This window comes from Heterocephalus glaber, unplaced genomic scaffold (genome assembly GCF_053883595.1).
Source record: "Heterocephalus glaber isolate CG9 unplaced genomic scaffold, H.glaber_assembly_v1.0 deba00001497, whole genome shotgun sequence".
NCBI classification, from domain to species: domain Eukaryota; kingdom Metazoa; phylum Chordata; class Mammalia; order Rodentia; family Bathyergidae; genus Heterocephalus; species Heterocephalus glaber.
Genome location: NW_028258320.1, coordinates 16587569 through 16614546, shown reverse-complemented (window position 1 = coordinate 16614546; position 26978 = coordinate 16587569). Strand labels below are relative to the sequence as shown.

The 26978-nt window shown below is 54.1% G+C and overlaps 1 protein-coding gene across 1 annotated transcript in view; it reads left to right on the top strand.

Annotated features, from left to right (window-relative positions):
• Slc29a3 (solute carrier family 29 member 3) overlaps positions 1-26978 on the top strand; it is a 53499-nt gene that overhangs the window by 7368 nt on the left and 19153 nt on the right. Inside the window, 5 exon segments of the mRNA XM_004846223.4 lie at positions 232-311; positions 313-379; positions 2156-2436; positions 18799-18881; positions 25385-25611. Of these exon segments, the coding sequence (XP_004846280.2) occupies positions 232-311; positions 313-379; positions 2156-2436; positions 18799-18881; positions 25385-25611 (738 nt within the window).

The following is a 26978-nucleotide window of genomic DNA, read 5'->3' as shown; positions in this document are numbered from 1 at the left end:
GGACTTGTCCACAGCCACTGGGAAGCTCCGGGCTTCCCGGAAACCTCGGCCTAGCCCAGAAGACCACGCTCACCCTGGAGACCTGAGGTCCTGATCTGGAGCAGGGAGATGGAGCGAGGTGGCTGTACCGGGGCCCCTGCGCAGGGATCCGGGGCGCAGAGCCTCGCCGTCCACGCCTGAGTGGCCGTAGGCGGGCCTAGCCCGCGCCGGGAGGGAGCGCCCGGAACGCAGGAGGGGCGGAAAGCAGAAGCCGCTCCGGAACCAGGAAGAGCGGCGGGGCGGGGCGAGAGGAGGAGCTCGGCCTGAGGCACTCCGAGCCTGCCCGAGTCGCAGTGGCCTCGCGGCCCGAGGCGGTGGTGGCGGCAGCGAGGCGGCGACAGTAAGTGCGGGCGGGGCACCGCGGGGCTCCCCGGCTCTCCGCTCCGGCCGAGCCCGGCCTCCTGTCCGGCGCCCCCTCTCCGGATCCGCAGCTCACCCCATCCCTCTCACCCCTGCTCCCTCCTGAGATTGGACCTCAGCGTCCCGACCCAGGGCCCGAGTGTGAGCCAGGCAGCCCCGAGGATCCCCGAGGTGGCTGGCTCCGCGGGTCCCAATTGGGGCGCCGATTCTGCTGGGCCTCTGCTATCCCGTGGTTTAGCTTCCCCGCTGGGGGCATCGAGGCACAGGAGAGATTGACTTGGCCGGAGTCGGGAACCTCGCTGGAACCTGCACCCAGGCTTCCCAGCCCAAATGAGGGTCTGCAGCCCCAGGTTGCCCGGGGAGAGAGCAAGCTCGAGCAGGGCTAGCCACCCTGGGGAGCTTGGGCACTTTCTTACCTTTGTCTTTCTTTTTTAAATCCGTAATCCAGCAGATAGCTTTTTAAAGAGCAATAAGACTTTGCTCACTCCAGTGCCCCAGCCCGTGACCGGGGATAGAGAAAATTCCTGGCTCCTTCAGAAGCTTGGTCAAGGATGATTGGTCCTGGACGAATAGACCAAGGAGCTGAGAAGGTGGCCTGGCCGGGTGGGGGCCGAGTCTCCCTTGGCCCTTGGACCCCCTCCCAGCTGGAACATTTGCACCTCTTGCAGTTCTGTTGTTCTCCACGGGTCCTGATTACATTTCACCTTTTCTGACACTAATTCTGAGCGTGTGCAAGTGTGTGTGTGTGAGTGTGTGCACACCCTGTCAGGTTAGGGTGAATGCTGGTCCACAGAGGCTCCTGAGGGACTCTGCAGGGCATGGTGTCTGGGTGCAGAGCCCAGACATTCAGTACAAGGTGATGAGTGTGCCTGCAGTGCCCCCTTCACCTCTAGTTAGAGCTGTCTGGCTGCGAGGCCTCCCAGAAGGAGGTATGGACTTGGATGGCAGACACAGGATCAAGCTCGTAGCCTGTCCTTCCAGCGAGGCCGAGGAGTCCAGTGTGGGCGCCACACTACTCTGCTGTATAACTTCACTGTGTTGCCATCTGGTAGTTGAGTGACCTTAGAGTTATAACTAACAACTCGTTAGGCTGTTGTCAGGCTTGAGCACAGGCCTGTAATGGCACTGGGGAGGCGAGGTGGGAGGATCCCCATGAGCTCAAGGCCAGCCTGGGCTACATAGTGAGTTCGAGGCCAGCCTGAACTACACAGCAAGACCCTGTCTCAAAAAAAAAAAAAAAGAGAGATGTCTTCAGTGTCATTCCAGAGATCACCTGTGCCTGTGCAGATCAGAGACTGCGTGTGTTTTCTCTTCCCGACACACTTTTGCATGATTACCATGTTCCATGCTCTAGCCTCTTTACTTTTTTTGGTATAAAGTCAAAAAGAGTGTAGAGATTGTTCTTTGCCCTTCGAGGGTCCTGCTTCGTTTTCTGACGGCTGCATACAGTAGAAGGGTGAACGTCTTAGACCAGGTTTGCCCTCCAAGACTGGGCTGCAGTGTCTTACACCATTCTGTCCCATACTTCTGTGCTACCTGTCCTGCCCTTGCATGGCTGAGGTGACCTCGGAGGTCACTTACACTTCTGACATCCTGTCTCCCTCCAAGTCTGATTTTTGTCTTCCTGATTCTTGAGCCTGCAGCACCCCACACAGTGACCCAGCAGCGGGTACCGTCTCACTGTAGGACAGGCGAGTCCCCAGCTGTGCCCGGCCATGGTGTCTGCTCACCTCCTGTCTGGGTCTCTCCCCACCAGTGGCCATTGCCTCAGAGGATGACACGCATCACAGCTCCAACTCTACCTACAGAGCCACTGGCAGCCCACTGCAGCCTGACCAGGAGGCACTGCTCGGGAAGCAGCTGGACTGCCCACCGCCAGACCGCTGCCACGCCACCTACGCCATTTTCTTCAGCCTGGGCATCGGTAGCCTCCTGCCATTTAACTTCTTCATCACTGCCAAGGAATACTGGGCCTTCAAGCTCCACAACTGCTCCAACCCTGCCTCGAGGAGGGACCCTGAGGACTCTGACATTCTGGTAAGGGCTGGGAGCTCTGGACATGGGGATGAAGCTGTGTGGAGCAGCTGAAAGTGTTCCACTGGGTCCTGAGACTGCTGTGTGTTGCGTGAGGCCCATGCCTCAGGTGGAGGAGGGGCAGGTGTGGACACTGAGCCAGCCTCACATTGCTCACTCTGTATCTGGGGAGGAGGAAGCAAGTGGTGATCCTATGGAGAGCAGTGTGGCGAAGCCAAGACTCCAGACTCCACGTCCTCCAGAGTTTGAAGGTGTGCATTTAATAGCCTTTAAGTTCAGCTTGGAGTTTCAGAAAACCCTGAAAGAGGTGTGGCTAAAACTAGATGGAAGAACATTTTTTTCCTCTCAAATCTGGGGTAGAAGTGGCCTACAGTTTCTATGGTGCTCTACAGGGTCAGGAACGTAGTTGCTTCACCATGTGTCCAGGGTCACCTCATAGCCTAAGATGGCTGTAAGAGCTCCAGCCATTACCTCAGTAGGAAGAAGGAAGAAGAGGAAATGCCAGTTGTTTTTAAGAACTCTTCCTAGAAATAACACATTGCTTCGGTTTACATTGCACTGCTCAGAACTCTGGCATGTAACCACACTAGCTGCATTGGAAGCTGAGAAGTGTAATCTTTAAGTGTAATTTTATCCCAGAGAACCACTTGCCTGCTAAAGCAGAGGTTCTGTCATTAGGGACAAAAATGTCTGTGTCCATTTTCTGTGACCACCAACGCAGTACCACAGTGACCTACAACAATGCTGGGTGACCTACAATGAGAGGGGGCTTATTTTGGCTCATGGTTCTGGAGGTACCAAGTCAGATGCTGCATCTGGTGACGGCCTTGCCTGCACCCCACAGGGCGCCACGTGGCCAGAGAGGGGGCACATGTGTGTATGAGTTTGGTCTTATGGAGTCACTGGGATTCGATCCTGGGGCTCTGGCCTAATGATGCTGTCTAGTCCTAGTGACCCTGCTCTGAATGCCACGGTTGAATAGGTTACGCTTCCCATTTTGATCCCTCAAGGGGAGGATTACATTTCAACACAGGAAGCCTTGGGGACACTCAGCATCTCCACACCTAGCACAGGGGAAAAGGAAGCCTTGGGGAGAAAGAGTCTGGTCCCAAGGGAGAGGTCACTGTGACTAACTGGATGGATGCGAAGAGCAGGGAGACCTTCCAGGGAGTGGGACCAGTGGCAGAGCAGGCTGTGGGCTCCCCTGCGTACTGGTGGGGAAGGTGGTCACAGCGACACGGTCAGGGTCATCGCTCGGACCTCGCACATCCAGCAGAGGCGCCTGGTTGTTTGGTAGTGTGGCACTGAGCCCCCCCACAGCTGCCCACTTTGCCGGTGACTTTTTCCAGGGGGGCAGGTTGTTAGAACTGCAAGGAGAATGTTAAGATGGTTGCAGTAGGAGCGAGAAGGAGCCCAATTCTGCAAAGGCCAGCAGGGTATTCAGCCTGGGAGCAAGGCTGAGATCAGAGGATGGAAAACTGGTTCTCTCTCTCTCTTTCTCTCTCTCTCTCTCTCTCTCTCTCTCTCTCTCTCTCTCTCTCTCTCTCTCTCTCTCTCGGTACTGGGGAATTGAACTCAGGACCTTGTGCTTGCAAGGTAGGTGCAGTGCCGCTGGGCTAAATCCCCAGCCCTCTCTCGCTTTGTTTTTGTTTGGTGTTGCAGGTTGAACCCAGAGCCTTTGCACGAAGTTCTATCCCCAGCCCTTTTTATTTTTGATGTTGAGAGAGAGTCTCACTAAGTTGCCCAGGGAAGGCTCAAACTTGTGATGCCCCTGCCTCAGCCTTCCAGAGTGCTGGGGTTACAGGTGTGCGCCACCACATCCAGATTAAAATTGGTATTTTCTAAGACTTCCATTCCCCCATTCCACCCCTCTCCCTCAGTTCTGACACCCTGGGTGGCCTTCTCTGCCGTCCTGGGAATTCACAGATGCCCCCAGAGTCCAGAGCAGGGATCATACTCATTGTGTGGTAAACCTCCCTTAGAAGGGAGCACAATGGTTAGAGCCCTGCTACTCTGGTGTGGTCCGCCAGCCAGGAGCACCGGGAGCTCACTGGTGATGCAGTCCCAGTGCCAGCCAGCCCCAGTCTGGACTCCTGTGCTCCCAGGACTGATGGGCTCGATGGACTTAGAGAAGCTCAGCCTGGGGGAGCCTCTCAGTCCGCATCCTGCCTGTCTCAGTGCTGGGCTCTGTGGCCTCCATGCTGCCTCATTTTCTAGTTATAAGAGGACGCCGACACCACCACCTTCTCAGGGTTGTATGTGATGATGGAGTCCATTCCCATGTGTCACAAGTTGCTGTATAGACAGCAGCAGCAGCAGCAGCATTATTATTATTATTATTATTATTTTGTGGGGGTTTTTTTGAGACAGGGTCTCACTATGTAGTTCAGGCTGGCCCTGACCATGTTGCCCTCAAACTCATGGCGTCCCTTCTGTGTCACCTTCCTGGGGCTGGAATTACAGGCGTGTGCCACCATGCCCAGCTCCATAAACATTATGGCCGTGACCTTCGGGGCCCCACCCACAGTCTCCACCACTCACTGACCACAGGGACTTCCAGAGCCACTGCTTCACTGGGCTGCTTTATTACTCTCTTTTAAATACTGGGGACCCAGGCATCCCAGCTTTGGGCCGCCCACTGGGCTTCCTGCAGAAGGTCACCACCTGTCCGGCTGGCCAAAACTGAGCTAGTCTGTGCGTGCACCTGTCCTGGCCAGCTTCCAGTGGTCACCCTGCCCCTGGGCACAGGCTGCAAAGGAGAAGGAGCCAGCTGGCACGGCCAATGTGGTCCCGGCCCGCCCTTGTTGCCAGTGAGCTCCCGCAGCCATCCTCCCAGCTGCAGGCACTTAGCATTCCCGGCACTGCCACAATGCTTTATTGCCTCTTCCCAAGTGCTGGCAGGTGCGAATGTAGTACCTGCAGCTGCCCAGAGCTACTGGCTCTTGGCATCGGAGATGAGAGACCTGTCACCCCTCAATTCATGGGCCGGCTCCGGGAAGCAAGCATGCTGGGCATTGTGTAGTTTGCAGGCCATTTTTCTTTGCCTCATACCTCATGCCTCCCACCCATCTCCCCAGTGCTTCCCCCTCTTCCAGATTTCCCTGTACTCGGCGGTGCTTGCTGGCCCTGCGTCCTGAGGGCCGGCCACCATGGAGGGAGGTACGGGAGAGTCAATTGGGGCTGTCTCCTGCCGCCACCTGCAGCTCCATTAGCCGAGGGGTGACTTGTTTGTTTCCGTACTTTTTCCTTTTAATATTTTGCTGGGCTGGAAACCATTTGTTGAAGATTCTGACCCAGCAGGAAGTTTGAACAGGACCTCCCACACATTCCAAATTATGTCACTTCCAGGGTCACCTCCCACCCCGCCTCATTTCCTTCTGCCTAGAGCAGACTCGGGGATGGTTTAGAGAGCACCCTCTGGCTGGGCTCTCTCATTTCTGTTTTCTGGAATAAGAACCTCAAATAAACCCACCACAGGCTGTTGTTCCAGGTCCAAAAAATTAGAGCATAAATGAGGAAGAAGTGATATCGAAAGATAGCAGCGCAGGCAGCCACCATTTCTCGGGCCCAATGTGATAGCAGAGATGTGACACTGATCTCCTTTTCTTAATCCTGAAAGCCAAAATCCTATTCTTGGAGACAAAGAGCCAGAGGCTCAGAGAGGGTAAGTAACCTGCCCGAGACCACGCAGCTAGGAAGGACTGCAGAGAATTTCGTGGAGAATGTAAGGGCATAGATGGTGACATAAGTGGTCACACTCAGAGAGCAACATGGAGGGGACTGTCCTGGGGACAGGGACCAGCCTACATCCTGACTCTAACAGTCTTTCCTCTGTGGAGAGCATGTCCTTGGTCTGCCCTGCTTCTCTAGCCTGCAACCCCAGGTGCCTGATCTTGGCCCCTGGGGACTAAACTGACAGTGTCCCTTGTCCCTCCCTGCCCTATCTCTGTGCCTGAGCCCCACCCCTACCCCGTGCCTCCTCCTACAGGGACTCACCCCGCTCCATGCACACCTCAGTGCCTCCCGCAGGCTGTTCCTGCTGCCTTGGGCTGGGACAGCACAGGGAGCTGGGCAGGAGGGTGATGGCACCTCCCAGGGCTCCCATGTTCCTCTCTGTGTATCCAGGGGCTCCTTTTGGGTCCCCAGGGCCCTATGTGTCTACCAAGTTCTTGGCTCACAGCCATGGGTGCTGTGCACTGACAGGGCAGCCATTGCTCTCTGTACTTGGCCTGCTGTAGCTCACTGGACCTTGTAGCTCCCAGATCCCAGATGACCCAGGTGAATGCCTCCCCTATAAACTGTTAGCTCTCGGGAGACAGAGAGTACAGCTCTCTTACTGAATATCCCTGTGCCCCTGGCACGCTGGGCATGGTGCCCAGCATATAGCAGCACATCTCAAATGTCTGTGGCACTGTTTATCGAAGGCTGTGGAGGAAGGCCCCATTACTCCAGTCTAAGATAGGGATGACATGGCTCCTTACAGAGCTGAAGGAGATCCGGGGTCACAGTGACCACTGCCAAAGGAGTTCTGATCTTTCAGGTAGGCTGGCATAGACATAAAGTGGGGTTCCTGCCATAGGGAAGGAGGTCAAGTTGGCCTGACCCAGCAGATGCAGAGGCCTAGGACAGCTCCTCTCTGTTTACAGCACCTGGTTCTGGCTCAATCCCCCTGCCCCTGGAAGAGGCAACTAGCACATCTGTCTTTGTGGCAAAGGATAGGCATTCCAATTCAGAGAGGAAGGGCAAACAGTAACCAGAATGAACTAGTGTGGAGAAGAGGAAGCTGAAGAGGGGGTCATCAGAGGGCTTGGCAGTCGTCTGCTGACATTCCCAAATCCCTGCTACACACAGCCCGTACCCACCCACCACTTGGTGGTCTGATGCATTAGTATAGCTTTCCCAATTTCCAAATGGGGAGATTGAAGCACACCCCAGGTCCTTTGCTGGCACATGGCACAAAGACATTTGGCCCAAGCTGGAGTTGGCAGAGTCGATGCTTGTAACCAACATGCTCCGACCTGTCCCTCTGCCCTGGTGTCCTCAGCCCTGGCTACACACTGGTGTCATCTGGGGAGCTTTTAAAAACAAGCCCACCTGCCCTCCCAGCCAGTTCTGCCATGGCCAGGCTGAGAAGGGGCTGGGTGCAGGTGTGTCCAAGCTCTCTCTCTCTGAGGCTCCCACACAGCTGGTGGAGAGCCATTGGGTTAGTCACCCATCTGCGGGGTTGGGAGTCAGCAAGCTTTGGCTACATCATAAGAAACTTGGGTGAGCCTTCTGAAGAGCTTCCTGTGGTACAAGTCAGTTGTTCAACCCAGCATTGGATGTGATTCCTAGGGGAATCAGAGTAGCCACCCTGCTGGAAGTCCAAGGAGTTGGCCGCATCTCAGCAGTGGGGTGCTCTCAGGACATAACAGACCCAGGTGGAGGGTTTGATGTGCAGTTTGATGAACCCCTTGGCAAGGCTGTGCTGTCCCCAAGCCCCCCGCATCCTGGGTGATGGCCTGGGGTCCTTTGCCCTCCTTGGGTAGATGCTCCCTTGAGTGAGGCTGAAGAGCCACGTGAATGTGACTGGGGAATAGAGGGCATTCTGCAGCCCCCTCTTCCTTCCCACTTCCCAGAGGAGCAGTAGGCCCAGCCAGGCCTCCAGATGGGCATCCTCACACCAAGGGTGGTGCAAAGCCAGAGCACTTGAAGCCGTGGGCAAGCAGAGAGGCCACCCTGGCCCCCACCCCACCATGCTGCTGATCTGCTGGGAGGTCCTTGACCAGCCCAGGAATCTCTCTGTGCACTACCAGGGAGTGGAGGTCACTTGCCCAGGAGTTTTAAGAGTTTGAGGTCATTTATTTTATAAAAGCTCTGTACCTGTGTCTGCCTGTCTCCCGGGCCCTCAGGGTAGCAGGGAGAAACCCAGATTAGGCCACAGAAGGACTCCAATCCTGGCTGTGCCCCTACCTGCCAGTTGGTTTTGGGGTACACTGGTCCCAGGCCTTCCATGCCTGTGACGTGGACACAGTGCTCCAGTGTCACGAGGGAGGAAAGGCCTGGAACCCCCGGACTGCCTGGTTGCTTCTGGCAAGGACTTCACAGGGTCCCAGCTGTATCCACAGCCCTCACAGTGGGTGGCTGCTATGCTGGGCACAGGTTCCTCACTGACAGCTGGGCTTATCCTGCCGCCCTGGGAGCCTGAGGCTTTGCTTTCAGGGTCTCTCTTGGTGCTTACTGCAGCCCTAAAACATTGCTATCTTATGCCCATTTTACAGAGCACAGAACCAAGGCCAGGCAAGTGAGTGGCATTTGCTCCCAGGTACAAAGTAAATGACATCTGGGACTCAGACTTGGGCTCTCTGAGCCTGTGTTGTCCATCCTTTCAACCCCTGAGGTCTATATCTGCATTTTCAAATGTTTCCTAACCATGAGGCACTTTGCACCTGGCAAGACCTCTGTGTTTATAATGAAAGCCACTGTTTCAGGAAATGGTATCTACATCTAAAATCAAATCCTCTTTCTGATCGTAGTTGTCGAGGAGCAAGGGGTCAACAGTGGCATTGCTGGTATAAGCCACACAGGACAAGGATGGAGAGTTTGCTCTTGGGTTTGGCACTTGAAGGCCATGGGGAGCAATGGCATGAAGGGCACAGCAGCAGCTGGACCAGGGCTGTGAGAGGCTGGGGAGAGGCAGTGGACATGGCACCCCTAGAGACCTATTTTAGGGAGTTTGCTTTAAACAGGGGCAGGGCCATGAGGCCAGGGATGCAGGGAACTGTGAGGAAGGCTGTGAATTTCCTGTTCTGTTACTGTATGACAGCAATAGCAGGAGGTTTGCAGGCTGAGGTGAGGGAAAGCAGGAGAGAGGAAGAAGGGGAGGGAACCTGGGTGAATGGAGTTTAGGAAGAGGCCAGAGGGCTCAAGTGCCCTCCTCAGAGGAGGAGGACCCGGGAAAGGACGCAGACATCTCATCTTTAGTAAGAGGAAAGAAGACAGTAAGAGAAAACTAAATTCTCGCCACAGCCCATCAAACAAGTTTCCTGCCCTTAGCCACCTTGTTCTGCAGAGGAGGAAAGTGAGCGCCATAAGTGACCTACTGGTGTCACGTTGCTGCTCAAGAGCAGGGACTGCAACCCTGGAGCCTCCAAATCTACATGAGGCTTCCTGGACCCTCAGCAGGACACTGGCGAGTATCCAGATCCTCAGCCCTGCCCTGCAGGTGCATCTCCCTGGTGTTCTCTCCTGGGGACCACAGGCTGCTCCTTAGGAAGCAGGGACCATCCCAGACTCAGAAGGGCCGTGGCACCCCCAGGGGCCGTGTGAGTGCAACTCAGACCCCTCTCCAAAGAAGCAGATGCAGAGCAGTCCACTTTCTCAGAGCAAAGTTCCCAGAATAGTGCTGAGTGAACACTGCCCCTCACGCCATCAAAGTGTAGCAAGGCAGGCTTTTGCCTAAGCGCTGTCACCCCAGAAAAGGAGATGGCGGGGATGGTTTGGATCAGGTAGGATGGAGGGGGCTGCTGGCTTCCTGCCACAGGGCATGGGTGGGTGGGTGGCTGCCTGGCACAGAGGGAAGTCACCTCCCTCCCTGCCAGCCACCAGTCACTTGGCCTGGTATGAGTGACTGCTCCAAACCATTTTTAAAAAGTAAAACCCAAAGGGAGTCAATTTTCTTTATTCCCTTGTCCACCCTCTGATTCTAACTGCAGGTCCAGCCAGCATGCCATTCTTAATAAATACACCTGTGATGGCTTTTTCTGCTGTTTTTAGCTCTTGCCATGTCCTACAGAGGGAAAGAAAAAGCCCAGCCTGAAACGCTGTCAGTCCCGCCTTCCTTTGGTGGCCCTGACTGCTCTAATTCTCTTCCTGTTTTCTCCCCACTTGCTCACAACTCCCTCCCGCCTATGCCATGTTCCCCAGCCCTCCTGGGCTTTTGATCACTGGCTGTCTGCCTTCAATTTTATTTCTTTCCTGCACATGTCCTTAGAATCAAGAGGCGATTTCCTCTACAAATTAAAGGATAGCCTGGGCCTAGAGTGCTCCAGTGTCTTTTTAACATGATTGATCATCGTGCTCGTCTAGAGAGCAGAACCCAGACTAGAGTCTTTGCACAAGAAGCCAAGTGCCTTCGTTACCAGAGGTAGCTGACTGCAAAGGGTCTGGGAACAGTGGGGGACCTGGGGCTCTGCTGGACTCTTGTGATGGTGTGCACCTGAGGTCTGTAGCAGCCTGTGGATGTCACGTCACCTGCAAAGAGAAACTGCCTCCCAGTGGCAGACCAGCACATGGGGCAAGGCAATGCCTGCTGGCTAGTGAAGGGCACCCTCCTATGGTTCCTCCTATGGCTCCCATGGCTGGAGCACCCCAGATCACCTCCCGATCATCACTGTGTCACAGACATGACCATTGTACCTGGCTGTCAGCCTGTGACACTATTGTGCAGGGGCCTCTGGGGACTGGACATACTGACCTGGTCAGACAGAGTGGTCAGGGAAGTTCTTGGATGGCCTTCTTCCTCCTTTCCCCAGTCACATGGTGAAGACCAGGCCGCAGGAGAGGAAGGACAGAGTGGCCCAGGCATCTGCAGTGACTGAGGTACCTGTGTGTGGACTCCCCTGTTTCTCTGACCCTTCTCTGTTTCTGAGATGTTCCTCTGCCCACTGAGGTTCCAGCCTGAGAGCATGTACCCGCTTGCCCCTTATGGGGGCCCCGAGCAGGGCAGGGGTGTGGGGACTAGAGAAAGGATCCCATGGTTTCCCTTCTTACCTGCATGGCGGACAGACCCTGGGATTCAGGAGGACTGGCATCTGCTTCTGGCCATGATTCACACTTGCTGGGTGACTCAGGGCTGCATTTCCTTTAAGAATGACATTGAACTAGACAGTCCTGCAAACTTACCTAGTGGGGCCAGAGAGTGAATATTCTAGGCTCCATGAGTCACACGATCTCTGCTGCAGCCACTCAGCTCTGCTTGCCAAAGATGAAGGCTGCCACAACACAGGAACATGTAGGCGGTATTTACAAAAAGGATGGTGGCCAACTTTGGCCTGGAGATTGTCTTTTGCCCATTCTTGGAACAGATGCCTGCTTATGGCTCTCTCCCATGCCGATGATCCTTAAGCAATCATGGAAGAACCTACCCTGTTATTTTTGTTTTTTGTTTTTTGGTACCGGGGATTGAATTTGGGACCTTGGGCTTGTGAGGCAGGCGGCGGCACCACTGAGCTAAATCCCGGGCCCTCTACCCTGTTGATTTTTCTTTGTAACATGTATCACTCCCTGACGTACTATCTGCTTATGCATCTGCTGACTGTTCCCTTGACTAGATGACAGTTCCACAAAGGCAGAGACTAGGGGCAAATCCCGTGAGCCTAGAGCATCCATGAGCTTAGTATATTTGCATTTGCGGAAGGCTGCAATAGCTGTAGTGTTGTGGAGGCCCATCGTATGTGTTGGTGCCAGACTGAAAGTGGTAGAAGGGACGGGAAGAAGAGCATCATAGCAGGACAGCATGCACTGGGGCTTTGTTGCCCAGTATGCTCCCACTACCTGGGCACTGCCAAAGTGCCTTGAAAATGGGCACAGGAGAGGGCACAGTGCACTGAGGTGGGGCCCTGGAGGTTCAGCTGCTTGGAGAAGAGGGCAGCCACCAGGCCAGGCAGACAGGTAGGCTTGTGTGGGATGGAGGGGTGAGGTGCTGGAGGGGTGGTGCATCCATTTCTCTTGAATGCCAAAATGAGGATGGCACACCGGAAGGCTAGAAATAAGGCTTCAGGAAGAGTTCCTGGCTTCTGCCAGCCTCCCTGGTACTCCTCCGCAGGGCCACTCCAGCCCCTGCCCTGTCTCCATGTGGCCTCCCCCTGGGTCCTTTCGTATTCCTGTTCTTCCTCCCTTTTTGAAGGGGCAGGCACCGGGGATTGAACCCAGGGGCTTGACACTGAGCTATGTCCCCAGGCCTTTTTATAGTTTTTATTTTTGAGACTAAGTTCCCCACACTGGGCTCCAACTTGTGATCCTCCTGCCTCAGCTCAAGCATTGGTTGAAGGGCCTGCCCTACTCTACTATGAACTCATCTTAACCATATCTGCAAAAACCCTGTCTCCACATCAGGTCACATCCTGAGTTTCTAGGTGGACTGGGGAGGGGGTATCTTCAGCCCACTATGGAAGGAAGATGTAGTGTGGGATTTCTGCAGCAGGAAGAATGAGACCAGGGCTGAGGGACCCCCTGAGAGAGTGTCTCCAGGGCAGCTGGGGAAAGGTGTTAGCAGGTGGAGAGGGACTTCACTTTCAGGTGAGGAGGAAAGGGAAGAGGGACATGGTGGCTGGCAGCGGCAGAGTCAGAGTGCTTTTCTTTTTAGCCAGCAGGTGACCATGGAGTGCCTGTTGGCAGTCAGCGGTGCAGGAGAGAGAGAAAGAACAGATAGCCTCCAGGAAGTCAGTTTAGGCTGGAGGACAAACCCATCTTTTAAATTGTTTAATTTTGTTTTTGAGACAGAGGCTCACTATGCAGTTTGGGCTGGCCTTGAACTCACTGTGTAGCCCAGGCTGGCCTCCAACTCACAGCAGTGAGCCTGCCTCAGCCTCCCAAGTGCTGGGACTACAGGTGTGTGCCACTACACCTGGCTAAACACATCTTATGGAGAGTAAAGAAGTTGCCTTGAATGCTTCCCTCTAACAGGGACCATGGGGAAGCCTCCTCCAGGAGGCCTGGGGACTTTCCTTATCCTCTCACAGGAATTCCAAAGGAGGTATGGAGAAGGGTGGGGCTTGGGGTGGCCTCCCAGCTCCTAGTGAGCCCAAGAGGGCAAGGTCCAGAGGACTCCTGCTACAGAGATCTGATCAGGCTCCCCATCCTTGGGGTGGCAGTGGCTCTGGCTGGAGCTTTCCAGGTGTGCCTGTCTGGTTCTGACGCCAGCTTTGTGGTGTTCTTGGTGTCCCGGCCACCCTGTCCATCCTTGCTGGGCCAGGGCTCCTGTCAGGCCAGCCCACCCTCCCTCCCCGCCCAGGCAGCCCCAGCTCCTTCTTGCCCTTGGCTATACTCCCCTCCTTCCCTGCACCAATACCCCAGTCACAAGGCCTTGGGACCCACAAAGGACACCAGCCTGCCCATATGGGGACCCCTGTCCTCTGCTCACCTCTCCACCTGCCTGCCCAAGAATGATGTGTGCCCGCGCCCAGGATGAGGGCACCACCCTGCAACATCCAGGCCCAGAACTCCACTCTCAAAAGGCAGCAAGTTTGCATCGGCAAACTATTCTTGGCTGCAGCCTGCTCGCTGCTGCTAATTTCATGCCCCTGTGATCCAGGTAATGCTCTGCTGCCTTGAGCTGCCACCCCCAGGCTGGAATCGCTTTTTCTCGCCCCGCAGGAGCCCAGCTGCCTCCGCCCATGCATTCTGGAAGTGGGGGCCACACAAAGCTGCCTGACAGAGCCACTTGGTGGCATTGCGGGCTCCGAGGCTGCTGTGGCTCATGACTAATTTGCTGTACTTATTTCAAAGTGCCCAAATGGCATTCAGGGGAGAAGAAGCTTAACTAGGGCCTGCCAGAGATTAAACGGGCTCATTTCAGGGCCTCCCTGCCCGGAGAAACCTCTTTACCTGGACTCTGAGCCCAGAATCAGATTCTTCCAGAAGAGCCGCTTAGCACAGAGCCTCAGCATGGCAGGGAGGGGGAAATGCTCCCCATCAGAAAATAGGCTGCACATCTGGCCAGCAGGCTCAGCTTGGTTTTAAAATTGCATTTGAAGAGCATCTCTCCCCTTTCCCGGTGATCCCACACTGGGCCAGAGTGTAGCAGATGAAAATGAGTTTCCTTATCGCCATCACAAGTGAATCAAGTGTCTCCATCCCCTGGCCAGAAGGGGCTTCATCATGCTCACCTGCCATCTGGGAGCTGTTGGCACCTCTGGACTGGGCTTTGAGTCCCCACCCCAACCCCTAGGGACTTTGTAAGGAGAGAAGCTGGATGCCTGCCCAGTGCTACCCAGCATCTTGTGTTTATTTTTTATTTTTTGCCATGCTGGGGGATTGAACCTAGGGCCTCACGAATGCTAGGCAAGTGCTCTACCACCGAGCTGTGTCCCAGCCCTTACTGTCCTCTTTAACATGGTCTCTGCTTACCACTGACCATGCGCATCCATTCCTAGTGGCTGGCAGAGTTGGCAGGTTTTCTCTTCATCTTTTCTTTGTCTTGGTAACACTGCTTGGATCCTTAGGCCTGTGGACATTCCCTGGGGAACAGGCAGGGGCTTTGAGACAAGAGACAGCTAGCACACTTCCTCACTCTGTCCACCCCTGCAGGCAGAGGGGAGAGACATCAAGCTCCATCATCTGCTGGTTTGGGCGGGTCATCTGCAGTTCAAGGCTGGACAGAAGGAAGATGCTGCCCACATGGAAAGAACCATAGCTGGTGTGAATGGACCCTCAGGTTGGGAGCCGGGCATTGGGGCAAATAGGGACACACTATGGTCCCTGTCATGGAGTCAGTTAAGGCAACCTTGGCTAGAGCGCAGAGAGGTGGTACAGGGTGTGTGGCTCTGTTGGCCTCAGGCTTCTCATGTGGACGGTCAGGGCCAGTCCAGCTGTACCTCATCCTTATCCACTGCGGTAAGAGCAAATGGGCTGGGATCTATGCTGGCCACATGTGAGCTGCTGTGTTCAGATGTCCTGCAGGGCTCCATGTCCCGACTTGGGTCATCCTGTGGATGCCAAGGATGATGTTTGGCTTTACTGCTAGCAGAGGCTGAGTATTGCGCTCTTCCTGAGCCCCAGGTAATTGCAGGGTGCAGACAACCTGGTAAGATAGTAGAGAGCAGGGCCGGGGATTTAGCTCAGTGGTTCCACCACCTGCTTTGGAAGTGCAAGGTCCTGAGTTCGATCCCCAGTACCAAAAAAAGATACCAGAGAGCAGATCAGAGCCAGATCAGACCCTCAAGGAACAAACTTTCCTCTCCATTCCTCAGAGCTGGGCCTCACCCCACACTGCTTTTGTGTGTTCAGAATGCTGACTAAGAGCTCCTCTCAGCACCCTGGGGGAGTTGTCTGGAATTCTGCAGCCTTTCCTGCCTGTCCTCCAGCCATGCATGGATTGGGTAGACAGCACAGTGGCACATAAATCAAGTCTGTTTCTTTACGTGACCACATGCCACTTGTAAATATCCCAGTTTCCACAGAGGGTTTGTGGAAGACAGGCTGAAGGGCCTGGGGTGCTCAGCAAGCATGGCCTTCATTCCCCCCATGGACAAGTGCATGGGTCTCCACGTCTGGAAGGAAGTTGAGCCCAGGACCATGATGAGCTGTCCTTGTCCTAATGGAGGACAGGAAGACTGCGGAACAGGAAGGCTGCAGTGTTCAAAAGGACCCTGATAGGCTGGGGACTTAGCTCAGTGGTTCTGCTGCCTGCCTCACAACCGAAAGTTCCTGAGTTCAATCCCTGGTACCAAAGAAAAAAAAGACCCTGATGTAGGAGCCCAGCTATCTGAAACCATGTGTGACAAAATGCTTCACATGTAGTGGCTTAAACAACACATTATTATCCCACAGTTTCTGTGGGCTAGGATTCTGGGCAGGGCTTGGCTGTGGCCTCTGCTTAAACCCTCAGGAGGCTGCAGGCCAGGTGTCCACCAGGGTTGCTATCATAGCCAAGGTCACCGGGGAAGGGTCTCTTCCAAGCTCACTCAAGTGACTGGCAGAATTCAGTGACTTGTGGATGTATAACTGAGAGCTTCAGTTTTTTGGAGGAAACCACTCTCAGCAACTTGGGGGGTCATCCCCAGTTTCTTCCCCCCGCCCGCCGCCCCAGGGTAGGGTCTGTGACATGGCCGCCTTTCTCCCAGGAGGGCACTAGTCACCTTCGTTTTATTTTCTTGGTGAGAAGCCCACATTCTGCAAGGGAATTACATACTGCACAGGAGGCAGGAGTCTTGGGGCCACCACAAGAGTCCACCCAGCACACCTCATTCTGCAGGAACTTTACCTACAGACAGAGCACCACATCTTTTTATCAGGATAAATTTTTAGGAAAATAAAAAAGCTGATGGGCTGTGCCATGCTGCCTATGTTACTACCTGCAGCTCCCATCCATACTGATAGGAATGATGGCCCAGCCCCAGGTCCAAAACAGGGAATTGGGCTCAGACAATGGAAAGGGATTTGGAGTCTTATTCAGTTGTCAATATTTAAAAGCTTTCCAACATTAAAAGACACGGTCTTCTGCTTAACTATTAACAAACCAGAACATTCAGTTACCTGGAAAATCCCCATCCCTAAAACATTCAGGGAATCTGAGCCTTCTCAGAGGAAGAGATTCTCAGCCCAATGTGACAGTCATTCATGGGCCACTGTAGAGCAATCACAGAATGGAGAGGTCTCGCCAGGGTCTCCACTCTGCAGCCCTTCATTCTAACTACTCCACTGCTCCGACCCGGTACCCACCCCACCTCTCATGGCCCAGCCACTGTGTCGGGATGGAATTGACTGAACTGCGCAGCGCAGCCCGGGCTCTCCTGAGCCCATCAGGGCAAACACAATGGGGCACCAAAGGTGGAACATTCTTTCTGAGGCTCGTGGTTGATGGACCACCACACAAGCTGTGATTATCATTTTAATTGCAAGGCTGCTGAGACCTTATATTCAGGGAACCGATTTCAAAGCCCACAAAGCCCTCTGCATGCTTAAAAGGGGCCATGGAAAGGTCTGCTTCTGACTCCAACAGGCCCATTATGATGTCTTTCTTTCTTAGTCTCAGGTTGCAATCAACCCTGCCCAGAATGGAGAATCTGACCCTCTATTTCAAGGTCTGATGACAGGCCTACTTCCTCTGAGACCTGTGCTCAAACCCCTGTCCATTCCCATCATGTTGAAGATGTGGCTGTCTCCCCTGGCTCACCCTCCTACCTGGAACCCATTGGAACTCACCAGTCCCTCTGATCTGGGGAAACAAAACAAAAACACGTAGCAGGGGATTCTGACATCTCTGCTTGTGGTGTTCGAGCTGTTAGAAGCCTTCACACTCCACCTTACACTCCCAGTGGGACATGTCACACTTAACTGAGTGAGAGGCACTTCTTGTGTTCATTGGTGATCCTACAGTTGCCAAGGTGCTTTGGACAGTGGCAGGTGCTTTGCGAGTGTTGTTCCTTGTACTTGGCATCCAAATGTTTCCTCTGTTAAGTTATATTTCTTAAGGTTTCCAGAGTAGCAAACTTACCCAGCTTCTTTCTGTTTGCTTCATGTTTACAGTTAAATGGTATAACTCATATAAACCCCTGCATTTGTTATATATCCTTTGCATGCTTGATACATAGCAGCCCTTATTGCAGCTTAGAACTCATTACCTATCTGGGATTCATGGTTTGAGCTACAGTGACCAAAGCCAAGATAGTCAGCCCTTTCCAGTGGATTGTCTTGTTCTGTTTTGCAGTGCTGGGTTTGAACTCTAGGGCTCATACATGCTAGACAACTGCTGTACCACCGAGCCACGCCCCCAGTCCCTCCAGGATCTTGTTTTTCGTTTTTTGTTTTTGGGGGGTTTCTTTGGTACTGGGGATTGAACTCAGAACCTTGTGCTTGCAGGGCAGGTGGTGGAACCACTGAGCTAAATCCCCGGCCCAGGATCTTGTTTTTCAAGACAGGTATACTAAGGGATAATGCATGCACAGTACAGCCCATGCTCATGGATGGGCAGTTCTGAGTCCTGACAAACATATCCAGTTTGCATGCAGCCTCTTCAGCTCTGAGTGTGCTATGCTGTGATCGAAAAGTCCTCTGCCTTCTGTGGCCCCTACAGTCTTAATCATGTCCCAGAGCTGGTGCCAGGAAAATACCTTTTCCTCTCATCCTGGTCTGTCTAGGAGCCGCTCCCTCAAATGGCTTTGGCCTTCTGTAGCAGCAATGCCAGGGGAGCAAGTCCAGAGCTGGGCCTGAGTATTTCTATACTGTCTCATTTGGTGCTAAGCATGTGAGAATGTGACAGTCCTGACAACCCCGGTTGGGTTATGCTGAATTTTGGCAATGAGTCAAAAGGCAGCTAGGGCAAAGCTTTTCCTTTCAGGTGTATGTAAGGTCCACCCCTTGCCCCAGCTCATGGATGGGACAGGTAGACTGGGTGGGAGTGTGGGTCTCTGGGGATACAGACAGTGTCTCGTTTTTCCTTATGATCCCAGCACTCAGCACAACTAAGTGTTGCACTGCTGGCCTCAGTGGCTGTTGCTTGAGTGACTGAGTATCTTAGGTTGGAGATGGGGTGAGACCAGGTGGACTCGGGTGAACTTGGCCACCTCCTGGGTGGCTGGGTCAGTGGGAGATGCCCCAGGAGAGGGGTCTCACCTCTGTCCCCAAGTGACCACAGCAGCCCCCCCCCCACTTCTGTGCTTCCAGAACTACTTTGAGAGCTACCTTACCATCGCCTCCACTGTGCCCTCCCTGCTGTGCCTCGTGGCCAACTTCCTGCTGGTCAACAGGTAGGCCTCCCTGGCCCCAGGCCCGGCTCCCCCTGCCCGCTGCCACTGCTATGCTCCTGGTTCCTTGGTGGGCACCAAGTGGGGATGGCACCTCAGACTTATCCACGAAAGTCAGGTCATTCCCTGTGGAGGCCCAGGCAGGAGCTGGATTCTCAGCTTCCAGGCACATGGGACCCAGTCAGCAGCCAGCTGGAAGAGGGTGAGGATACAGGGGCTTTCTTCCTTCCTCCTTTCAAGGGGCCTGTCTGGGGACACTGTGTGGATGGCACAGAGGGCCGGGGGACAAGGCCCATGGGAGCTGGTCTTCTGAGTACCCTGAGAGCAGCTGGAAGCTGGAACGTCCTGCCGCTCTGGTCTTGCTGCTGCCATGGGTCACCTCACTGTCCAGGGCTCAGCTGGCAGCACAGTGGACACATCCACCCCTCACAGTAGGAATTTCAGACATTGTGTTGGTAAGGGTAGGGGCAGCCCCATTGGGTGCACCACGGAAGAAAGAATTATTGGCAGTCAGCATAGTCCATAGACCTCATGTGTGACTCTTGCTGCCCTTTGTCAATCTGAGTTTGCAGAGCCATAGCCTTAACTACTTTGCTTGCATTTCCCAGGAGCTGCCACTGTGTGATAACAGAAATTTCACCGTGGTCCAGAAACCTGGGCTTCTCTTGGTTCCGGCCCACTGAGACCTCATTTCACTGATTGGCTTTACTCAGCTCCGATCACTTTGTAAACTGCCAGGACTTCTGGCTGAACAGGATTGTAAGACAAGTCTGGCCACAGGGAATGTGCTAGGATTGATTAGTGATGCCTGCTCTGGGTACAAGGGAAGTGGGGGGTGGTACTAGAGCCTGTGCCTGCTAGCCCTGAACAAAGCCGTCTTCCCAAACATACCATGCTATGGAGCTGTTCCCCCATCTATTGTGTAATATGGCCCCAAGCAGAGTGGCTTGAAACAATAGCAATAGCTAGTCCCCCTCCTGTTATGGGAGTCAGTGAGACTTAGTGGGTAGCTCTGGCTTTGTCCCCCTTGAGCAGTTGCCATCAGCAGCTGGGGCCAGAAACCATACCTGTTTCTCTCTTTCTCTCTCTCTCATCTCTCGCCCATGGGCCTCAGGATAACAGGATTTCTCAGACTGTGGCTGGACAGTGAGTGCCCAAGACTGACAGGGAGAAGAAACTTCATGGTTTGGCAGCCTTATCTCCAAAGTCACATAGTGTCACTTGCTGCACTTAGCTGGTCAAGGCTGTCACAAAGCCCACTCAGTCCCAGGGGGTCATAGACACCTCCCATGGAAGGTGTGTCCAAGAATGTGCCTCTGAGTACCATGGTACAGCCTGAGAGAGGCGAGTATCCAAGGAGTGAGGGCCTTGACCTGCCCAGCTCCCTGGCTCTGGGGCTGCAGACCCCACCCTCAGGGGGAGGAATGGTACTAGGAGCAGAGCCACCAGCCCCGAAGGGCAGAGCAAGGTCCCAGACAGCACCCAGCAGGAGGGAGGAGAGGGGCAGCTCTGCGGTGGGGAAGCCATGGCCTCACACTGCACCCTCTGCCCTCCAACCCACTCCTGATCCCCTCTGTCCACTGGCTTTTGGCCTCAGGGACACGGAGGAGGTTTGTCCTGCTAGGATAGCCCAGGCTCACATGGATTTGAGCTCCTGTCCCCTGCCCGTGGGAGTTGCCATCTGAATGATAACAAGGGTACCATGCCTTTGTTACTCCCTTTCTCTGCCTGGCAACCCAGGAGGGAGGCGGAGGCACCCCATTTTCCCAGGGGAGGTCAGGGGTTGTGCTAAGACCACAGGGCCAGGGCTAGATGGCCTGCACTTGTGTCTCCCCCGGTGCTATCTCCTCTCTGGTCGGGAGCTCCAGCAGGTGGGAAGCCACCCAGGGCTGGGGGTCAGAGGTGGCAGTGAAGGTCCACCTTAGGGACCAGGAGGAAGATCACCAGTGACAGTAGTGTGCACTTCTGAGCAACCCTGTCCTGTGCAAGTTCATTTCTGCCCTCACACAGCGTGCCAGGGGGAAGTTGTGACTGCTTGGCGATAGGAAAATAGGCCTGCAGAGGTGCTGGCCCCAGGTGACACGGCAGTTAAGGGTGGAGCCAGGATTTGTATGAACTGAGACCCCCTACCCCACATCTGTGTTTCGAGCCCCTGGGCTACCTGAAGTCTAAGCTTTGCAGGCCCCTCCCTGGCCCACACCCTGCCCCAGACCCCAGGCTGCTCAGAAGGAAGGAGGGTGCTGCATGGGGACAAGGCTCAGCACATCCGGGACCTTCTCTGGGGGGGTCCAGCCGCCCCAGGCCTGCCCTTGGCCTTGCCCTTGCCTGAATGCCAGAACAGGGCCAAGAGCAATATGCAAAACCGCTCCCAGGCCTCCGTCTGTTTCCAGGCTGCAGGAGGACAGTTTGGGGCTAAGCTATTTTTTATTTAATGTGCGAGATTGAAGTGTCTCCTCCGCTCCCTCCCAGAGCACCCTGGCTCTCTCTGACTGGCTCATCCATAATTGCCAAGTGTTTTATTATGTTAAATCTGTAGCATCATAAATACTCATGAGGAAAATTCACATTTTGGAGACTTATGAAGAAATCAGTCCCCTGGGGGCCTGAGCCCTCACTGGCAAGAGCATGGGGACAGCAACCTGGGTACAGCCAGCAGCCCTCTCCCAGGATCTTCGAGGTGGCATGGCCTGCCCTAGGGTCGCAGACTACAGCTGTCACCTCGGCCATGCCCTGTTCCCGAGTACAACCCCACCACCAGCACAAGGTGTTTCCCCAAAATCTCAAGAGCATCTCCATCTTGCAGAGAGGGCGGCCAAGTGCCCTGTGGGTACTGTGGGGCAGCCTGCACATGGACCGTTTCAGAAAGTGCTACGATCACTGCAAAGAGCGCCAGGTAGGGTCCCCCAGGACCAGGAGCCCATGGAAGGCGGTCCTGGTGGCTTAGGCAGCGGTAATGGGCAGGCGCCGAGGAAACCTGTGCAGATGCAGGAACCCAGGGGGCAGAGGCAGCTGTCCAAACTGCACTGCTTTGTGAAGCACTGGGTGTTTGGCTCCTCGGCCCACCCTCCTCCGTGCTGGGGTCTGAGTCAGATGTCCCCTGGTTTCTGCAAAGCCACCTTCCCATTCAAGCAACTGATCGCCTCCTGGTGAGCAGTGGGAAGCAGGTAGCACCCAGTGTGAGAAATGGCCCCACACTGCTGATGTTTCTTGCTTGTCAGTTTGTGTGTCCAGCAAATATTTACCAGGTGCCCCAGAAACTGGTTAAAACTTCTTAGGGTTGGGCCAGGGATTTAGCTCAGTGGTTTCACCGCCTGCTGCGCAAGCACAAGGACCCGAGTTCGATCCCCAGTCGTCCCCCCCCCCCGCCAAAAAAAGCTTTTTAGGGCCTGTCTTCCTACCTCTGTCTTCACTTGAATTTCTTTTCTTTTTCTTTCTTTTTTTTTTTTTTTTTTGGTACCAGGGATTGAACTTGGGTCCTTGCACTTGCAGAGCAGGGGGTGGAACCACTGAGCTAAATCCCTGGCCCTTGAATTTCTTCAGATTCAGAATCATCAGCTGTTTGGGACCTTGATATTATCTAGTCTGGTCTCTTTCATTTTAGAGATAAGGAGATAGAGGCCCCAAGAGGCTGACTATTTGCCTGAGGTAACTCAGCAAGCTGGTGGCAGAGCTGGGCAGGGCTCTTCTCTCCTAGCTAAGGCCATGTGCTTGCTGGCTCTTATCTTGGATGTGAGTGGGGAGCATGGGGACCTATGTGACAGCACTGAGTGTGTAGGATCATGCAGAACATCAGGGCTAAGGCTTGAATGCCAGCACCCAGGACAACTCACAGTAGCCACTCTGGGGCCCCAGGATCCAGCTGCTCCTCCCAACTGTCCACCAGCCCTGTGCTGGCTGAGGCCTCTGCAGACCCTGGAAAGATGGATCTTAGTGTGGGGTCCTAGTGGGCATCTTAGTGTGAGGCTTCCCAGAAATAGACTCTGAAACTAGGCTACAAATGCGAGTAGCTAATGTGGGAGGGGAAGGCGAGAGAGTACAGAAGGGAGGAAGAGAAATAACCAGGAAAGGGTGCCTTATCCTCCCAGCCCACAGAGGGCAGCCAGTGCTAATCCTGTGGGATCTGGGGGAGCTGGTTGGGGCACCTGCCCAGGAAGAAGGAAGCTGGGGTGTTGGTCCACCTGCCTTCCCATCACTGGTTGAAGGCTGCTCTTAGGAGCTGTTAGTTACATGTCACCTCCAGCCTGCTTCCTGGACCAGTGTGTCCAGAAGTGTCAAGAGGAAGGGCATGTGGCAGGAGACCAGCAGCATCCCTGGAGTGTCTGGCAGTGTTGTGCCCTAGTGTGAAACCCTGATGTATCTCTTTGTGTTCATGGGTATGCTTGGTAACAAATGGGAAAGACATAAAAGAAGACGTACTTGTTCTGTAATTGAAAGTTAAAGTCAGGGACCAGGGATTTAGCTCAGTGGTTTTGCCGCCTGCTGTGCAAGTGCAAGGACCCGAGTTCAATCCCCAGTACCAAAAAAAAAAAAAGAAAAAGAAAAGAAAAGAAAGTTAAAGTCAGATTGGCCTTTAGGTATCATTGGATCTAAGAGATGTCCTCCTGCACTGTCCCTGGGGCCTGTGTCTCCGCATCATCCTATCCCATACACAGCCTAGCCACACTCAGGAGAGCTGCTGTCCGCCAGCTTCTATGGATCAGTCCTGGGCAAGACCGAGTAGCCCTGAGTGGGTCCTGTGCTAATCTCTGACCCATCCAGTAGCTAGAAGCATTGGCACTGTGACCACCCTGCCAGTTCCCGTGCCACTGTCTAAGGATGGGCTGGTGTGGGGGACATGGCTGACACCTCGCCAGGACGAATTGACATAGAGGAGACTCCCAGGGCAGTGATGCTGGCAGACAAAGATCTCACACCTGCTTGGTGCCCCTTTGGGTATCGATTCCTGGGCTGCTCAGGGTGGATGAGGCCCTCTGAGGCGAGACTGTGCATCTCTCTCCATCCTACACCCCGTCTCATCTGTAGCCAGAGTGCTTCGTCAGTTCCCTGGACACACATGTGCTCTCCCAAGATGTATGTGCTCATATCTGCCCTCTTGTCCTTCTGGTCCAGCTTAGGTACCACCTCCAGGCAGCCTCCCTGGTTCCTGGGGTGAGATATGTGCCACTCCAGTGTGGCCTCTCTCTGGAGCATGTAGCCCTATGGACAGCAATGCCTCAGTAGCTCCATCCTGTGTCCCACACACCCCGAGCAGTCTTTGACACTCAGTAGTTGCTGGGTGCATGTTTTCAGAATGAGCACCCCATGACCAGAGTCCTGGATTCTCCTCCCAGCTCCCTCAGACTCACCAGGGCCCAGGATCCCTTCTGCCCCCACCACAAAACCAATTCAGCACCTGTGCTCCCTCCCACTGAGGGTCAGAGGACCCTCCACAAAAGCACTTTGCAAGTGTCATTTCTCGTCTCCATGCTCTTCATTTCCACACCTGTTTATGTACATAGATCTCTGTATTTTCTACCTTTTGAGTTTGTCTTTCTTTTTTTATCCAGAGAAATCTGTGTGTATCTACACTTGATCTTAGCCAAAAGGCCGAGAAGAGATCATCTGTGTGTATCTAATTTGGCTTTTCTCTGAGCTACATCACACACACACACACACACACACACACACGCACACACGCACACTGGTTAGCAGGAAAATGAACTAAACACCCAATCTGGTTTCCAAATTAGTCTAATCTGATGATTGAGAGAGCCTTGGAGATGGTGCTGTCTCTCCTAGAATAAAAATGTGCCCTTTCTCTGAGAACCTCTTTCCTGCCTTCCTCCCTGGGGGGGTGGGGGCTGGGAGGTGTGGATGGATGGGATGTGGGGTGACATTAGGGGCATCAGGGGTCCCTGGCCCTGGGCAACACTAGCTTGTGCCACCCAGAATCCTTTATTCCAGGGGAGGCAGTAGAGCATTGTTCCAAGAGCACAGACAGGAGCTGGGGCCCTGGGGTCGTGGCTGCGTGACCTTGGGCAAGTTCTTTACCCTCTCAGAGCATAGCTTCCTTTCCACATCAACCGGCTGTGGGAAAGCTCCTGTCTGACAGAGGTGCACGGAAGAGAGTGAGAAAGCCCAGCACAAGGCATAGGCTAAAGACTGCCTGAGTGATGTGATGACTAAGGTGATGGTGATGATGACTTCCCCTTCCCCATGCCCCACGGCCCAGTTTCTGGAGAAGGAAGCCCGGGGGGCATGGCCTGTCTGAGCACTGGACAAAGCCAGCAGCGCTATGGGAAGATGAGTGGGGCTTGCCTGGCATCCTGCCCTTGAATCTCACAGCCAGGTGAAAAGCAGCCGTGTCCACTGCATGTCAACTCCCCTCAAGAGGCAGCTCGACTCTGCCCTGTGCTTCAGGTGCAAAGGCTGAAACCAGGGCACCTGAGTTGATTTCCTAGGCTGCATGGCTCAGGAACAGGTGGGTAGGAGGGAGTGTCTAATCGCTTCTGGCATCCTTACCTCAGGGTTCCAGTCCGTGTCCGCGTCCTGGCCTCGCTGATTGTCACATTGTCCATTTTTGTGGTGATGATCGCGCTGGTGAAGGTGGACACTTCCTCCTGGACCCGAGGCTTCTTTACTGTCACCATCATCTGCATGGCTATCGTCAGTGGCTCTGCCACCATCTTCAACAGCAGCATTTATGGGCTGACGGGCTCCTTCCCCATGAGGAATGCGCAGGCGCTAATATCAGGTGACAGCTGGACACACCGCTACCAGGTTCTTCCCTGGGGCCTGAGGGGGAGCAGAGGGAGTACCTGTGGTCTTTCCAGAAAAGGAAATGCATGCTATGTGCCTTTCAGCTTCTTATGATTGTAAGACAAATCACCCCAGACTTAGTAACTTAGAGTCATTTATTTTGGTGACAGATCGGTGATTTGGACAGGGACAGCTCTTTTTGACTCCTTTTCATGTGGGCCTTGCCATGGCTTCCTTGGGCATGCCGTGTGGGTCACAGAACCGGTGTCCCCAAAGGCCTAGGCAGAGCTTTGTTTTCAACGTGGACATATAGGTTGCCTCCACCACAGCCATGAGTTCTGCTAGACTCAAGACAACACAGATCCACTGGGGAGACCGAGGAAATCAGTCTGGAAGAACAGGCAGGGAGGGAGCTAGCACTGCAGCCACTTAAGGAAAACCCAGTCTGCCTGCAAAGTGCTGGTTCTGAAACCAGCCTTCTTCTCTTTCCTTCCCTCCTCTGAATCCTCCTTTCTCCTGTCCTTCTTCCGTTTTTCTTCCCCTTACCTTTGCCCCTTGTTTTTCCTCCTTTTCCCTCTTCTGCCTTTTCTTTTCACATTTTATAGAGGAGTTGCCTTGTCCCAGGGACTCAAAGCTGACCAACCGAGCGTGGGTCCTCACACAGCTGACAGCTGAGGGAGAAATCTCCTCAGTCCCTTGGACTGTGACATTCCAGAAGCTCACTCACGCCTGGCTTGGGCTGATCCCCCAGCTGGAGATTTGATGAGAATGCTAAGCCCATTATGGGCACCTTGCCTGTTTTGTGTCTTCTACGCAACCCCACAAAATAAATAGGGTGGAGTCCGTCAGCGTCTGTTTTCCCAGGAGACCTTGGTCCTCCAAAGCAAGGCAGAGGAGTGCTTTTACCATTGTCCTGCTGGGGGAGAGGATTGCACAAGGAATCCGAACCACACCCATTAGTTAGGATGTCGCAGGCTAAGACCTTGACAAGTGGAAGTCCCCTCCCACACTGCACCAGTGTGTCAGACATCACTAAGAGATCTCTATCTTTCCCTCTGAGCCTCTAAATCCTTCTCCACACAGCACTTGAGGTAATTACTCTCCACGGATCAGAGTCTAGATGTGAGCTTCAGTCTGTTTGCCATGTTTGATATAGGATTAGGCTTCTGGCTCTATCCTAGGAAACCCTTGGGCCCAAAATAAAATAAAAGTGAACTCCTTGCTAAGTTTCCTGAGTATAGTCAATGTGCCCTTAGCAACGCTTCAAGAAAGGTATGTCTGGCTGAGGGAAATGGCTTTTATACGTTAATCCCTTCCATCACTCCTAGCCTCAAATAGAGCTCTTATCCTGCATCTCCTTCC